A 16,757-nucleotide genomic window follows, 5' to 3' on the forward strand; every position below is an offset into this window, starting at 1 on the left:
GGTATTTAGAATACAGTTGCTTTGTTGAAATAAATGGATTACATGGTGGTACTTCCCTGTTTCATATTGTGACGGGTCAGGACTGTTTGGGTTTTGTTTGACAGCTACGTTCTGTTGTTCCAGGCTGCAGCGTTACGGTTGCCATGGTTACAGGGTGACGCACTCTCTCTGCGTGTTTCCTGGGTGAGAGAGGCCTTTTTGTTGTTGTTGTGCTAAGCTAATAGACAGAATGCTACCAGTATAGCTCTGAAGAATGTAGCATCATAGGCAGTGTAGTCCGTGCTTCAGGGAGAATGGACTGCCATACAGGTTATGTGTCTGTGAGCGAGGGAGGGAGAAAAAGGAAAAGTATGAGCTGTCATCGAGCAAAAACGGGAGCTGGAAGCATGTAAATATAATAATAACCACTGCAGCCAAGAAGAGAGCCTGACGAGCCCAGTTGTAAGTAAGCTATTAAGACTCGACTGTACACCGTGTTCGTGTTTTCCTCCAAAAACAATAACTTCCGTTGGAGCAGCCTTTCAACGCCTCTCTCTGTCTCTTGCAAGCAGAGTTGACCCAGACAACAAGCTATTTTTCGGCTACGAACCCGAGGTATTAGCCAGAGGTCCCTTTACTACGTTTGGAGCCGCGGACCTTCAGTAACAGTAATAATCACAGCAATAGTACATTCATGTAGTTGTAAACAGCATGATAATATATTAAGTAATCCAAAGTATTCAGAATACGTTACTCTCATTGAGTAACGTAACGGAATACGTTACAGAATACATTTTGGGGCATGTATTCTGTATTCTGTAATGGAATACATTTTAAAAGTAACCTTCCCAACACTGTATATATATATATATATATATATATATATATATATAATATATATATATATATATATATATATATTATATATAGATGTAGATAGATAGATAGATAGATATATGTATACATATTATATATATATATATATATATATATATATATATATATATATATATATATATATATATATAATATGAGGGATTTATGATCATTTCTAATCATTATGGCTCAGGTGGTGAGGTTGGTGGGCAGGGGTGGGGTGTGTGAGGACAGTGTTTGTTTGCAGTCCGAATGGCCCCGGGAAGAAGCTGTTTGTGTCTGGAGGTGTCGACCAGAGAGCAGTGGGTCAAAAAGGTAGTGAGTGGGATTCAAGGGGTCACCTGTGATTGCCCTGGTTCTCCTGAGACAGGAGCATCTGGCCATGGCCTCCAGGAGAGGCAGAGGGCAGCCAGTGTTTTGTTTTTTGTTTTTTTGGGTGGTGTTAATTACCCTCTGCTCATCCTTCCTGTTGTCAGTTGTGGCCACTGCGTACCAAACACCCAGATAGTTGGAGTCCACGCTCTCCACTGAGGACCAGTAGAAGGCTAGCAGGAGCTTCTGGTTCAGGTTATTCTTCCTTACGACGCGGAGTTAGTGCAGCCGCTGCTGGACCTTCTTTATCAAGGCGATGGTGCTGTGGGTCCAGATAAGATCGACGGAGATGTGAGTGCCTAATGAAGTCTATTGTGAGTTCTTTTGTTTTAAAGACCGTCAGCTTCAGGTTACAGAAGCAAAACAGAAGACGTGTGTGAGTGAGAGGGAGGCACGTAGAAAAAGGTGAATATGTAAGGAGCAAAGGTAGTGCAAGGTGGATGAGTATAAATGCAAGGGGTCAACCATCAAAAGCAATGAACAGTGCACAAGAGAGGTGAAGAGGAGCGTTGGGGGTGATTTGTAAAGAAAAAAGTAACTTTTAAAGAAAATGTGTGACACACGGATAGCAGCAAGAGTGAAATGAAGGTTAACAAGATGGTAGTGATGTGTGATATATGTTTATTAGACGGTGTAATCAACGAAAAGGAAGTCGAGTTATTTTTCGAGTGATTTTTGAAGCTTGAAGTTATTTTAATGATTTTTTGTATTTACCTTCAGCTTATCTGTCAGTTAACATCCTGAAGATGTAAGCAAATACCAGCAGCATTTTTATAACGTAACAATAAAAGCTATTTATAACTTCAGCTTCAGCACCAACACACTTTGTTTGCTCTAATAAAGTTTAAATAAAGAAGGATTGAAGAAGACACAGCATATTGAAAACATGTTTTATTCACACAATGCAAAACAACTTAGATCTGTTGACATCATATTCCTGCTAAATGATATAGTCTATGCATCTTTTTAAACACATTTGTATTTGGCATCAAACCTCTATTTTTATGTACACCTTTCTGTAACGAGAGAGAAAACTCGTTACTCGTGCAAACACCGAGTGTAACAGGGAGTGTATTCAATGCAAATATTTTTACTTTTAGATTAGCAACCCAGACTCTTGAAACTAGCAGTTCGTCCAGATGGTTTGTCACACTGGAGCAGCACTTCGGCACTTCAGTGTTTGTCATCTGTTTCAGTTTATTCCTCTTAATTTCAGGATTCAAGATGCTGACCGTGTAAATCCAACCCCCGCATGTGATTCCCTTTATATCATCTCCGCGGTCTATTCTGTTCTGGTAAATGTATGGAGAACAAAACGTCCCTTGAACAATATTTATATTAGAAAACTATTGGTTATGACTGCACGTCAAGTTTATGAATTCTACAAAGAAACACCGAAACGGCTAAATCAGTTGCCTTACATAAGCAGGGCTGCTGTTGCTGTAATGTATAATGGAATAAATTCACCTCTCTATATAAGAAAATACAGCCTTTAACTCTGTGTGCAGAAAACTAGTTTGTACAATTCAAATCTCTACGTCACTTCCCCAGCGCGTCTGCCTCCGCCTCTCCTTCTCTCACCCTCTCTTTCTCTCTCCTCATGGTTGCAATGGCCACAGCCTCATCAAAGCACATGCTGAGGGGACTGTTTCTGACTTCGGCCCTGTCCCTCCTCCCCTCTCTCTCCCGGCTATCTCCCCTGAGCTTTGGACTCTCTTTTTTCTCAGAGCCCTCGTCGCTCTGGTCTCCGTCCTTGTCCTGCTCTCCTGGGGCTCTCAGCGTGTTGTCTCTCCCTCTGTCGCCGTCTCTTCTCTCTCTTTGCTGCTGCTGCTGTCGGATGGTCAGGGCGGTGATTCTGCAGTGCTGCGGCTTCGGAGGCACCACCGGCACGGCTTTAACTTGGTAGATCTTCGGCTGTGAGGAGACCAGCGTGCTTCCGACACCCTCTAAGGGGCCGTCACTCTTCTCACTCTCTCTTCCCTCTATCATATCAGAGCCCACCTCTTTAAATTGGTTATCTTCACTTGGCACAGTTTCAAGTTGCTCATCGGCTGTCTGTTCACCATCGCTCTCATTCTCTGGCTGATCTGAAAACGCTTCTGCTGTGACACGTTCCTGAGAGTCTTCCTTGCTGGCCATGTTCTCATGAGTTTCTCTCTGGGTCTCATCTTCGTTAAACTCTTGTTGCATTTCTAAACTTGTTAGCGCTCCTTCAGCCGTCTCCACTGGTTCACCGTCTACTTCTATCATACCTTCCTTCTTCTTCGCCTCCTCTTTGTCGTCTTCCACCATTTCCTTTGATCCGTGCTCTTCGTCCTGTTCATCTTTTACCAAATGTTCTTGCCCAACATCACCCTCCCTCTCAGATTGCGCCTTTTCCTCATCTTCTATCACTTCAGATACAATGTCCTCAAGTTCTTCCCAAATGTCATTGTGTGTCCCACAGATTTGGGTATCCTGCTCATTGCTACTGTCGTGTTCTCTGTCAGCTTTTCCCTCTGAGGTTTCTTCCCTCATTTTCTCGTCACTTTCCTCTATTTTCAGTACAAACTGTTCACACATGTCCTCCATTTCATTGCATATCACACCATTCTCCCCCTCCTTATTGTCTCTCTCTGTTGTACCCCCTCCATTACAGCTTCTGGTATGATTTGTTGATTCAGTTTCTTTCTGGTTCATCATTTCCTGAGATGGACAATCACTGTGAGCAATTTCAACTACTTCCTTCACCTCCTCAACGCTCGTGCCAGCCACAGTGCTGGATTTGTCAGCGGCCTCGGTGACTGGCAGTGGAAACTCTGTACAGCAGGTTGTTGAGGATATTTCACTTTCAGCATCTTTCATAATATCCAGATGTTCCTCTGTTTCTCTGCTGCAGATAGTTAAGAGACAAAAACAGTTTAGACACGTGCAACATAAGTGAGACTTTAAGACATATTAACGTTTGTTTATAGAATTTTTTGAGCTCTAATTTTGAGCGTCTTATTTAATATTTCTTCCTGATTTAATTAAACTTGTAGCAGTTTATTCTTGTAGTATTTCTCAAGCTAATGACACAAAGTTTAATGTATCAAAAGAGAATTCTCCTCAGTTTGTTATGATTTTCTAATGGAGGGACGGGAAGGACATGTGGTGCTATCTGCCACACTGTACTTTTAATCTTTTTCCACCAGGGGGTGCACACAGGTTTCAGACATTAGCCTTCAAATCATCCAAGTAGTGGCCACTGTGACCACACAACTTAACTACAGGATACTGGAAAACAAAACACCGCAGCAAAACAAGAGCGAAGTGATTATAGTGTCTTTTGAAAAGCGTGCAGTTGGGTTTCTTTTCCAAAATCAGCCACAAAAACATAACTGACATGTAAACCTTTGAAAATTTATATGTTAAGCATGCTAGCACTATTTACATCTTTATCATTCATGTGGAATCACGTTTCTTATAAGTAAGGTCAAATAGCCTGTTCACTCTCCATTCTATTTCTGTTTGGCCTTCTCAAACTCCCAAGGGAAATATCTGGGTCATTACAGTCTAAAGGTTTCACCGGCTGACTGTTGTCTGGGTATATTCAGATTATTAGGTTGTTTGTTTCTGAAAATAGCTGCTGCTGCTGCTGCTGCTGCTGGACCCAGTTGCAGAGAAAGACGAAAACAATAAGGCGAGTTTAAAACCAGAATAACGAACTGAAAGATGCTCAAACATCATATGTCAGACAGGAAGTGCAGAACCTGGTCACATTCTAATTAAACATCAAGCATTTAAGCTACAATCACAGATACTGTTGTGGTTATCTGACTCACTGTTAGTGTAAAATAATAGATAAAATAGTTGTTATTGTGCTCTTTCTGTCTGCCAGTCAGGAAAGATTAAGACAAAAATGCACATGCATGGTAACTATAATGATCAATACTAAAATCTGAGATTGTAATCAGTTGTCACCTTTGCATGTCGTTTTCCAGCTGGTCTCCTTCCTGGTGAACTTTAGTTTCCTCTTGTTTTTCTATCATCTCCTTTTCATCCAGTCCATTTTTATCTTCTCTGTCGTTCACTTCTACCTGCTCCCGCTCTCCCGTAGTTGTTTCCGTACATGCCGAATGTTCAGTTTTCAGTGACTGGCAGTCTCTTTCTTCAGAGCTCTCTATGTAATGCACAGAAACGCTATCATGAAGGGAACCTTCTTGTCCATCAGTTTCTGGTTTCAACCCAGAGATTGTGTTCAAAAAGAAATCCGTTGGAAGGCTTTTAACGAACATGCTCTCGTCTTCCTCGCTACTGTACTCGTTATCACCGATGTCGTCCCCCATAGCCTCGTCTTCAGATGAAGACTCATCCTGTCCATGGACAGGCGAGGTCATGTAAGGCAGGCTGAGGGATTTTGTGTGTCGACTGTGCAAGTCGAGACTGAGCGGTCTGTGTGGGTTTGACTCGCTGGGACTTTGAGGGCCTGGACGCAGGAGTGACTGTGGCTCTGGAGGACAAGGAGAAGTCTGAGCTTGAGCCATTGTTTCATACTCATCGTCTGAGTGACAAGGAGGTTCAACAGAGAACTCCTGCACCTAATTGGAAAAAAGAGGAACCACATTAAAAAGCTTCCACAAATACAGCGTAATACTGCTCCTGTGCAAATAACCATTTTCTTCCGCAAACCTCCAACTTCTTATGTGCTAAGAAAGATTTGCAACCATAAAAAACACACCTGATAAGAGACACTGCAGTCCATATGGTCCATTCCACTGCAGTCCATTTGGTCCAGGAATTCAAAGTTGTCTTGAATGTAGCCAAACATATTCTGGTTGTCACCTGCCACCTCTGTTGAGTTGAGAACATCAGAAGCATCGAACTCTCCATTATCTTCATGCTGAGTGTCCTCTGGCTGAAACTCAGACGTCTCACTAACTTTCATTTCTGTCAATGAAACAACGATCATGAGTTAATGAGTTTCACGACCGAGTAAAGTTCATTTGTTGCACTGTACTTGCAATAGTTTAATTCTAAGACAGCTGCAGAAAAACAAAGAGAAAAAACAAATTTCTGGGGAAAATACAAGCGTAAGATTATTGGGCTTATTTTTTGACTGATTCTCAAAATGTGCTTGGAAATAAATAAAAACAAAAATGCTCAAGTATTTTAAAAGGCTATAGTCAAAGGTTGGGGCAAAAAAGACTTAGAGCAGCTGAATGGATTTCATCCTTCAGAATACCCTAATGTGGTAATTTGCACAAAACACATACAGAAGTCAGATTGGCAGGTATTTGGTATTCCTGTTAAAGGGCACCATCGGAAAAATCGAAGGTCAAACGTTTGACCCGTTTATGAAACTTAGCAGAACTGTTTGTGGAATCTTATATAAAACCACATCAGAACTCAGGGTTACATTAGAAAAAGTCAACAAAGAGAAAAGTCGCTAGTCCCCCTGGGAGTGTTTCCTCGATAGGTGCACCGGAGCTCTTAACTATTTGTACCAAATTTTAAAGCAATCTTTGTAGTATCAGCTAAGACGTTTAAGTTTGAACCAGAAAATCAATAACTGATGTGCAAAACAGTTATTATTTGCAGTCCTTGTAAGGAAAAGTGGTCATTGTAATAAAAAAAGTTCAAATTACCCATATATTCATCATCTTCAACCTTTTGTTCAGCATTTTTGGCATCACTTTTGTTATCTTCTTCTGAGTTGGACAGGAGGCTTTTGGCTCGTTGTCTCTCAGGTTCATCTCCTTTCTCTTCTGCTCCTTCTTCTGTTTTCTCCTCAGCACCACCTGCTGCCACCGAATCCTCTGTCGTCTCCACGTCTTCTTCACTGCTTTTCTCCTTTTCACTTTTCACTTCCTCCTCCTCCTTCTTGGTTTCTTCCACATTCCATTCCATTACTCTGCTTACCTTTTTCGCTGCCTTTTCTGCTCCCGCCTTGTCACCCCCGTTTTTGTCTCTACGGTGTATGATCCTGTCAGCCCCGCCCCCTTGAAGAACCCCTAAAGCCAGGTTAGAGGTGATATGTAGTGGCACAGTAACCATGGTGGGTCCTGTGATGTGCATGGCTGCTCTCCGACCAGCTTTAGTGGATATTCCTGGAGATCTGGACTGGACAGTATCATTGCCTGCTAATCCTAAACCTTCTGGATCAAGAGCTGTGTAGGTACCCTGTACGCCTGCACCACCGCTTACTAGCCCTGTTCCCCTGCGGTAGGTCACAGCATATTCACTGGCACCTAATCCACCTGAAGATACTGGGAGCTCAGAGACAGCCTGAGGGGTGGTAGTGACAAGGGGAGACATGCTGGTGGAAGGAGGGCGCTGGCCAGGACGCCTGGTACCTAAAAATATAATGACAAATAAGAGTTTAGCCCAAGTGAAAGGTAAAGTTGAGTCTAAATTTTGATATAACCTGCAAACAATCATTTGAATCAACAATGAATCCTCCAAGATTGACAGAATCAAGTTTATGTATGATTATCCATGTTGAAACACCCAACTGTGCACCTTGGGCACTGACTTGATCTCAACTAATTTCACTGGGCTGGACTGAACCATGACCTCTTGACTGTATTTGTGCTTTCTGGAGTATTTTGAGCTTATCTAATGATGTGGCTTTCTTTGTGCTTACTTGTATTTAAAAAAAACCCACAAAAGGTCTGTGCTCCAGGTTTGACAAGTGAAAATCTAGTAAAGTATACTTTTCACCAGTGTGGCAAAATATTCTCACAGCAGTTTGTAAAATAATCGTGTCTTTCCTGTACACAAATATCCCATTTCTATGTTCACATACTTATTCATTCTATTTGTATTTATATTAGAGGGGAGGTCTTGATATGTTAAATTTCTACCTTCTGTTTTTCAAACATGAGTTTGTGTATGTCTGATACCAACTTCATTCATGTATTTTGTGTTGTGTTTTCATTTACTCCAAACGATCTTATATGTTGGGATTTTTTCCAGGTACACAAAATTATTTCTCTTGTTTAAGTGGAGAAAAAGTCCACATTTGGAGACTTAGGGATTGGTGGTGCCAATGGGTATTTTAGGACATTTATTTTAACTGCTCTATTAAGAGTTTGTTACAACAACAACAACAAACTTTATTTATATAGCACATTTAAAAACCAGTGGTGTACCAAAGTGCTTAACATGCAAGAAGGTAAGATGAAGTTACAGGGAAGGATGAGGGCTATGGCAAGGTACCAAAACGTGCTAGCAGGTTGAATGGCATTAAAACACACGAAGGCAAAATAATTGCATATAAAAGCATAAAAGAAGGCTAAGTGTAGAGGATAAAACAGTCAAAAAAAATTAAAAATGAATTAAAAGCAATTAAGAATAAGCCGAAGATAAGAATAAGCGTTAAGCTAACTATCAAGCAAGCGTTAACTGGTAGAAAAGGCGAGGCTAAATAAGTGGGGTTTTAACCGCGTTAGAGATTTGTTAGTTCCACATGGTGTACGGTAGGTTAAATATTAACAACAGCAATGGCTGCAGTGACTCCAGACATGCTCATAAAAGTATGGCACAAGTTTGACTATCACATGGACCTATGGCCTGCTCGAAGTGGAGCACTTTTGAACATTGTAAATTTTCAGAATCAGAATCACGTTTTTTGCAAAACTTTTACACAAACGGGGAATTTGTCTTGGTGTCATTGACACAGAAACAGAATATGTAGTATTTACAGTATATATAATCTATATTTCTCTATATAAATACACTAAATAAGAATATATACTAAATACCTACAGATGTTAGAATATAAATTAAAAATTAAAAATTAAATGAAGGTTATGGGTGGGAAGGCAAAATGTAGGTAGAACATGATGTGCAAAGCGCTGTTTTGTATGTAAAACCTTAATAATATTTTAAGATTTACCGCGAGTTTCTACGTCCATTACTTTAAAAAACATAGCCTCTCCAAACTGAATGATTCATTTTGATACACTCTGTACATTAGCTTCAAATTTACGCTAGCTCTAATGGAAAAAAACAAATCAGCTGGTGTCTATAAACATTAATGGATTTTACATTTTGTCAGGAGACTGGGTTAAATTCTAGCATTTTACTTTGTGCTACTTAAGATTAATTTGCATGTGTCACTCTTTGCATTGCACTGATGCAGTCTATAAATGTTTCCTGCTAGCCATTCTTGCTAGTGGTTGTAGTTAAACCGCTAGTAAATGTGGTCACTTCTTACTTCAAAATATGACTTGTAGTCGCTGCTGGTAAAGTACTCTGAGACATCAGTAAGACTAGAAAAATTAAAAGCACTATATAAATACCAGCACAGTCCAAAAACTGAGATGGGGATGGCTTAATTGCTTCAAAGCGGGACTTTACGAAATGGCATGTAAAAGTGCTTTTTTCTTCACGACATTAGAAAACAAACTCCATTCAACTCTATTGTGTGGTGATGGTGGAAGAAGTTCACAGTCAGCTTTTCACTATCACCAGATGCATTTAAATGAAATTTTATCTGCTCATTTTCTTCTTATACGTAAGCACTGTGAGTTCACATTTTAACAAACCTCAGAGTCTTACAGCTTAATCAAATCAAACAAATTAAATCAACATTTCAAATTCTTTAGAGAAGAGTTTATATCTAAATAAATATGAAATTCACTTACTTCTTAACATTTGTACTGCATTTAATTATTTTTCTAAGTAACAAATTCATCATTTTAATGTTTCAGAAGACGATACCTTCATTTGGATAGGATGGGGAGCTGAGGGAGTCCATGCTTCTTGCAGGTCTCAGAGCAGGCCTTTCTTTCTCTGGAGCTGAAAAAATATAAAAAAATATTTCTAAGATAAGTGAGATAATATATAGAGAGAAGCTGTTGGAACTGATCTATGGGAGACTTATGTCCAAAACAGTGGCCAGCAGCAACAATTTTCTAAAAGTACATTAATAAAAAGTGCCAAAACACAAACAAATTATATTTACATTTTTAAATATTTATATTTAAAAATATGTGAGTTTGAATGTCATTTTAAATGTTACTATTTCCTAAAAGTGAAAAGAAATTAGAAAACAAACCAAAGAGAATAAAGTTGTCAACACGCAAACCTGTTTATGGAAAAGGAGAAATGAACTTAGTAGGAATAAATGATGTGACTCATTTCTATGTGAAGGTTTTGTACCTTTGGTTGAAGGTTTGTGTTTTCTCCGTGGATCCGGGAATCGTCCTCCAATGTTAAAGATGGACATCCACTTCCTGCCTTTAAGGGATCCTTTCCTCCTGAGGCGAGCAAGACACGCGCATTTGCAAGAAGTTTATATGAAAAGAAATGTTATTTTCTAACATACAAGCATCATTTGCATTATTCCTGAGAAAAGCTTAACTTGCTGCTGACTTCAGTTCATCTCATCTTCACCTGATACTCTAACAAGTGTAAACGACTAAGATTTTGTGTATAACGGACAGTAATGGTGACCCAGATAAAGAAATGGTTTACTCACTTGTCTGTGCCTTCAATGATGGCATGGTAAGGTCTTATGGGAAGTGGACCATCTCCTGGACTGATGTTCCCATAGCTACAAGCTGGGGTGGGAACAGGCCGGAATAAACATTCCTCCGTGTTGGGGAATGCTGATGGGGATGGGAGGGACTTCCTTCTCTCGTTTGATATGTCTGAAGAGGTCAGAGGAAAGATTTTAAGCAGTGGTACATAAGTTTATCATCTTTCTCTGCACGTGAGTGTCTGTGGATGCACATCTGTGTTCTGACCTGCATCGGGAAACAGCTGAGGGACGTGTGTGAGAATGAACTCCACCACGATGGACTGGACCCTGACCTCCATGAAGGCCGCAGTGCCATTGAATCCTGTCGCTTCAATGTCTTTAGACCTTTTCATACAGATTGATAGATTGGTTTACTGATTGATTATCACAACTGCAAGACATGACTATGTGCTAAAGGAGAAGAAAGAATGGATGAAAACAACAGAAGAACAAAGTGAAGCAGAAAAGGAACAAGGAACAGGTAAGCAAAGGCAGCGGTACACAATACAAGGTTATTGAATCACATACAATATAAATTGAAATTACAGTAACTTTCAGCAGTTTATATATATAGTATTTTCCCTCAGAATGAAAGCAGGTAGTGTATCCCTCAGTTCACAAGAGCACATATCCGAGACACACTGATTTTTCATTAACACACCTGAGTAGGTTGGGGGCCCAGACAATGGCCAGGTTCCTGGCGTGCATGTTGGTTTCTGACGAATACGAGGCCATTCTGACAAGATGACGCATGAGAAACTCCAGAGTCCTGTAGGACACACATGATACATGATCAGCTTTTAAATCTGCAGCCTTGTTAGAAACAGTATTATTTTACACATCAACCATGTAATAATCAACATTATCATCTGTAAATGTGGGATTAATGGTGGTTTTCCTAAAGGAAATACTGTTATTGGTCAGTTCTTTACTTTTTAATTGGTAACTGTACTGGACTTTTGGACTGTGTGATCCAACTAAGTGAAGTATTTCAGCCATGTTGAACTGTAATGAGAGCCCAGGGTAGACCCAGGGCACGCTCTCTTGGCTGGCTTTGGAATGCCTTGCATGCCCCTGGAGGACGAGGTGGTTAGGGAGAGAAGCGTGTCGGCATCTGTGCTTATGTTTCTACCCCATGATAATAGACGGATGATAGCGGACCAAAACCGCCAGTTCAGCCCATTTATATGTAATTAAGCAGCTTCCCGGGGTCCAGTGTTGTTATCTGTAAATGTACAGTTTTGTAATATTTTCCTACATGGCTTCCTTGTGGCAGTGAACTAAAATCTACATATAGAAGAATTTACTAAAGCGTGTAAAGAATGTTTTTCCAAATAGTGAGCACTTTGTAAAAGCCCTAAAACTAATCTCTGGTGAAGTAATAAAATTGAGCTTATCTGTTGTGATAGTTACTGGAGAGAAATAAAAGGAGATGCCCTCTGCTTCAGTGCAGAAATACAGGTTATTATATAGTAAGCGGCTGTCATTGGGATGCAGAGGGTTGTACCTGTAATGAGGTGCTGGTAGCTCTTTCAGGACATCACCAATCTTTACTAGCCTCTCCTCCTCTAGCTGGATGGCCACAGCCTCCTGTTAGAATACGTGTTATTTTCTGTTTTCATGCCTGTAGTAGACCAGTCAAGGATTTTATTTTGTTTTTTCGCATGTCTGAGATACTCACAGCAAATTTGTCATACAGCTGATATGTGAGCAGAGGGTTGGGCAGCTCTCTGAAATAAGCTTTACACAAAGAGCTGATACAGTGGATGTCCTGCAGGTACACATCCTTGTTCAGTTCAGGATTACCATCACTCTCAAACTCACCCCTGTTTAGAATGATAATAACATAATCGAATAGCCGTTAAAATATATGTGGATTATATTGTTTATTTACAGGTAAAGGTTTACCACACACAGACATTTTACCTGAGTTTCTGTATATTGGATGACACTCCAGACAACCTGTAGATCCCATCAACAATCCCATGATGCTCCACAAACTCACTGCAGCATCGCAGCACCAGTGGAACTGTGAAAGAAGACTCAAATGAATAACCTGGATATTGGCCTAATAAAAGCATGGAACATGTTCAGTCTGTCATCTTTAGATAAAACTTTATTAATCCTTCGGGTTGCTTCCTAAGGGAAATTCTGGAAATTCGGTACATATACAGTCAATAAGTCTATCAAATCTATAATTTTATAACTAAAGCATACTGATGACTTTTGACCATGAAAATTTGCCTGGTTTCTCATGGTCCACGGATCTTATTGATAATGATCCTCTGACATCTAGAGGTTCATGCAGAGCATCAGACATATGACTCCAAGACTCCTCGATCAAAACCTATGAAAGACTGTTGTAATGAATATAATTTCCAGGGTTAAAAACCTTTTTAAAAACTTATTTTAGGGTCAAAGTCACCACACCATTTATACTATATATATAAAACTTATGTTGTGGTAGTTGAACAGGTTATTTTTAAGTACATTTCTGTAATACTGAGATTTGACAAATACAAACATGAAAGTGATTTCAGCCACAGCTTTGTTGTTGTTTTGTCTTTGCGTATTGATAGTGAGAAAAATTAGCATACCAAACTATGACTGTGAACACAGCAAATATTCTGTCTGCTTAAAACAGTTATTTTTGCTTTGTCATTGTTGACATGTGGGCATTTAGCTTGAACCACAGAAGTGCCAAAGACTACATGGATCCCTGAGAGCCTAAGTTGGCCAGGCGCACAGCAGATACCTTCCTCGTCCTTTCATCCCATTTATTGACATTATGTCCAATATTTTTTTGGTTTATTTCATGTAAGTGGAAACATTACTGACAAGAAATGTGTTGCATCCCTGCTAAAATCTTAAAATACCAGAAAATAAAACAGAAGCTGAAGTGCAAAAATCATTGTTTCTCCAGTTATAGTACCACAAAAAAGTGTTTGCCCCCATCTGATTTCTTAGTTTGTTGCATATTTGTCACAGTTATATTTTATATGTTTCAGATTATCTAACAGATTCTAATATTAGACAAAGACAACCTGAATAAATACAAAACGTAGCTTTTAAATTGTAATTTCATTGTTCAATTGTCCCCTAAGCCTTATAAATGGCTTTGTGACCCTTGGCAACAACGACTGCAATGAGTTTTTCACTTTGCTCTGGAGGAATTTTGGCTCACTCATGTTTGCAGGATGAATTAATAAAGCCACACTGGAGGGTTTTCAAGTATGAATGGCCAGTTTAAGGTCATGCTAAAGAATATTTCACTATAACACTCCAACACCATTATTTTGGAGTTTTTTAAACCAATCAGACGTGGACTTGCTGGTGTTTTGGATCACTGTCCTTCTTTTCAGCTCAACTCTGTTTGAGGTTTAGGGCATGAACTGTTGGCCAGACGTTCTCCTTGAGCATTTCTGGTAAAGAGATGGTTCCATCAGTTACAGAAAGTCGTGCTGAAGCAGCAAAGCAGCCCCAGACCATCACACTATGCCCACTTATGACTGCTGGTCTGATGTTCCTCTAAAAAAGTCAACCTTTGTCTCATCAGTGCCAGAATACTTTCCCAAAAGTCTTTACCTTTTTTTTTTTTTTTACTTACCCCCAAAGTAATTTGCCCTGCGATGTCCCACGCTTTGCCCACAATGAGTCAGTCGGGGTCGCATTATAAAATGATTAAGACTTTTTCAAATGTTTGACTCAGCCTGGTGTGGTTTGACAAGCAAAGTCATAATCTGAATGTTGGCCTTCACAACTTGCCTATGCTTTTTAAAAAAAAAAGCATAGGCAAGCACTTTACTGCAGAGTGAGATGCTAAAGAGTTAAGAAACATGAGAAATATCCCATGAAATGTGCTTAATAGCAGGTTGCTTAAAGCGAACCTGTCAGTGAATTAAATTTGTACTTTTAAATGTTCATTTTAGTAACACTTCTATGACATGTTTTATCTACATGGTATAAACGGTACTTGTGCTGATGTTTGACACCCATGTGTAAATGATTTATCTCTGCAGGATTGTGTTTAATGCAATGAAGAAAACTATGACAAGTGCAGAAAACAACAATAAGAGCAGGACATGTTTTCTAATCAGGGTTGCTCACTTACCCTCTTGACCAGAGGTATTTAGATGCTCCAACAGATCACATCCAAACACCTTCTCTTTGTTGCCCCCTTTTCTTCGAACTCTCCTCATCTCTTCCTGTCTTCTCTTTTCACCTCACATTCAGACTGGTCCCCTCTGCCCTGCTGGTGACGGTCAGGTTCACTAACTGTCTGTTCTGGATGCGTTGACCAAAATGGTTAAAGTGACGATGACTCTGATAAAACGTTGCACATTTCAGAGGTTTGACTGTGCTGCTGTTGCTTCTGTTTCCTTTGCCTCAGTGCATGTTGTTAGGTGCAGGTTGTTTCCTCTGTGAGCTGCGCTGCATTGGGGCTGTCACGTAAAATCGAGCGTTAGGACATACTTTGTTGTGTCTTCCTCCCTGCAAAAGCAGAAATGATAACGGTTTCGTTGTGGATATAGCAGTTTCACGTTTTAACAATGAACAATCTCACAGCCGAAATCAAACAAACTGCACCGAACGCTCGCCTTGCATATGTGGCTCTTCACTTCCCCCTGATGCACTCAATTTATTTTCGAATGAAAGGCCACACCCTTGCGTCTGTACTTCTCGTATTCACTGAAAAGAGCCCTGGAACGTTTCGCTCCAATCATGCTATAAGGTTTCTCTGAGGTGGTGGACCAACTTAAGCTTCTAATCTCCGCTCCTGCCTGAGGACTACGCTCACTACAGAGCCCGGTCTGTCCTCCCTGCCCTCATGTCAGGGCCATCGCGGCCCTGTTCTCATTTCAGCGGAAGTCGAGCACTGAACATATAGATTCACAGAGACGTTCAAACTCTCTCCCCACTCTCTCCATCTTCCTGACACCTGCCGCTGCTCTCCTATCATCCACCACCCCTCCCAATCGGTCCACGTTTTTGGAAAGACTTTAAATGTGAGGAAACAAACAAATTAAAAAGCGAACACAAGTGTTCCTACCTTCACTCTGCATCGGCACACAAGTAGCAGCATAAAACGATGACGCAACAAACCACTAAACTTCCCCTGTTTAACTTCCTGAGTGTCTCTCCTTCTCTTGTGCTTTCTCTCTGTATTTGGCCCTCTGTTTCTCCGCCTCTGCTGAGTAGGGAAATCAGTTCATAGTATCTGTACAGTTCATCTATTTCCCTCACATGCGCTGCATTTGTCTCTCTGTGGGCTGAGCTCCATCACCCTGACTGAAATAAGTAGATCTGAACATACCTTAAAGATGAGCGACACTAATCTGATTACATTTTCTTCCATTTTAATAGTTTTACATCATTGCTACATATAAATATAAATATAAATATAAATACTAATATAAGTACCAGCAAAGTATCACATAGGGGCTCAAGAATTATCACTGGAGTTCCACACAGCTGTCATACAAAGATTCAGTATGTCAGTGAAATCATAAGATAAACTAAAGCTAGTTACTAAGCCACAGATCACGAAGCAGTATCACACTGTGCCAGTGAAGGAGAAGACAAACACATGAGCAAGAAAAGTAGTTCAGAAAACCACAAAGAACATGAATGCACCACAAAGTAACAAAAGAGTCACAAAGCACTGCAGAGAAACATAAAAAGTCTAGTTGTGTGTGTGTGTGTGTGTGTGTGTGTGTACATTAAACACTGTCTGTGTTGATGCTATTCTTGCAGTATCTTGTTATTTGAAATAAAGCCCTCAAAACATTATGTTTATGATGAGTTTCTGTGGACCTGCTGGGCTTTTTCCCTGTTACAGTTCATCACAGATGTTTTCTACTGTAAAAGGTTTAATTGTAAGAATCCCTGTTAAAGCAGGTAAGTGTGGAATACTTATCACACCTGATTGTTCTCCGACTGTTTTTCTCTGGATGGTTTACCTTCCTTTACTTATTTGCATCTATGAGCTACAGTTTTGTAACTTCCTGTATTTTAATATGCTCCATTGCTTCTTCAGCTGTTA

The 16,757-nt window shown here is 40.1% G+C and overlaps 1 protein-coding gene across 3 annotated transcripts; it reads right to left on the bottom strand.

The window, feature by feature from the left end:
- Window positions 1-1,060: 1,060 nt before the first annotated feature.
- arhgap30 (Rho GTPase activating protein 30) lies at window positions 1,061-15,886 on the bottom strand. 3 transcript variants are annotated; one of them, XM_085141654.1, is made up of 14 exons: window positions 15,765-15,886; window positions 14,826-15,205; window positions 12,641-12,743; window positions 12,396-12,540; window positions 12,222-12,304; window positions 11,376-11,483; window positions 10,941-11,059; window positions 10,673-10,844; window positions 10,354-10,451; window positions 9,913-9,990; window positions 6,882-7,541; window positions 5,927-6,135; window positions 5,170-5,786; window positions 1,061-4,099 (listed from the first exon to the last, which is right to left on the bottom strand). In XM_085141654.1, exons 2-14 carry the CDS (start codon window positions 14,911-14,913, stop codon window positions 2,767-2,769), a joined length of 3,813 nt encoding a protein of 1,270 aa, XP_084997780.1. In that variant the 5' UTR covers window positions 14,914-15,205; window positions 15,765-15,886; the 3' UTR covers window positions 1,061-2,766. The 3 variants fall into 3 exon arrangements, with proteins under 3 accessions (XP_084997780.1, XP_084997778.1, XP_084997779.1); XM_085141652.1 differs by having other exon boundaries at window positions 6,834-7,541; XM_085141653.1 differs by lacking the exon at window positions 15,765-15,886 and having other exon boundaries at window positions 6,834-7,541; window positions 14,826-15,758.
- Between the last annotated feature and the right edge of the window lie 871 nt (window positions 15,887-16,757).

The sequence above is a fragment of the Neolamprologus multifasciatus genome, chromosome 18 (genome assembly GCF_963576455.1).
Source record: "Neolamprologus multifasciatus chromosome 18, fNeoMul1.2, whole genome shotgun sequence".
Classification (NCBI taxonomy): Eukaryota; Metazoa; Chordata; class Actinopteri; order Cichliformes; family Cichlidae; genus Neolamprologus; species Neolamprologus multifasciatus.

Coding starts and splice junctions, on each gene's coding strand:
- arhgap30 (XM_085141652.1), bottom strand. CDS start 14,913: ATGAGGAGAGTTCGAAGAAAAGGGGGCAACAAAGAGAAGGTGTTTGGA. Junction 10,452..10,672: donor ATCATTGAAGGCACAGACAA/GTGAGTAAACCA, acceptor TGCTCGCCTCAG/GAGGAAAGGATCCCTTAAAG. Junction 7,542..9,912: donor CCCATCCTATCCAAATGAAG/GTATCGTCTTCT, acceptor TTATATTTTTAG/GTACCAGGCGTCCTGGCCAG.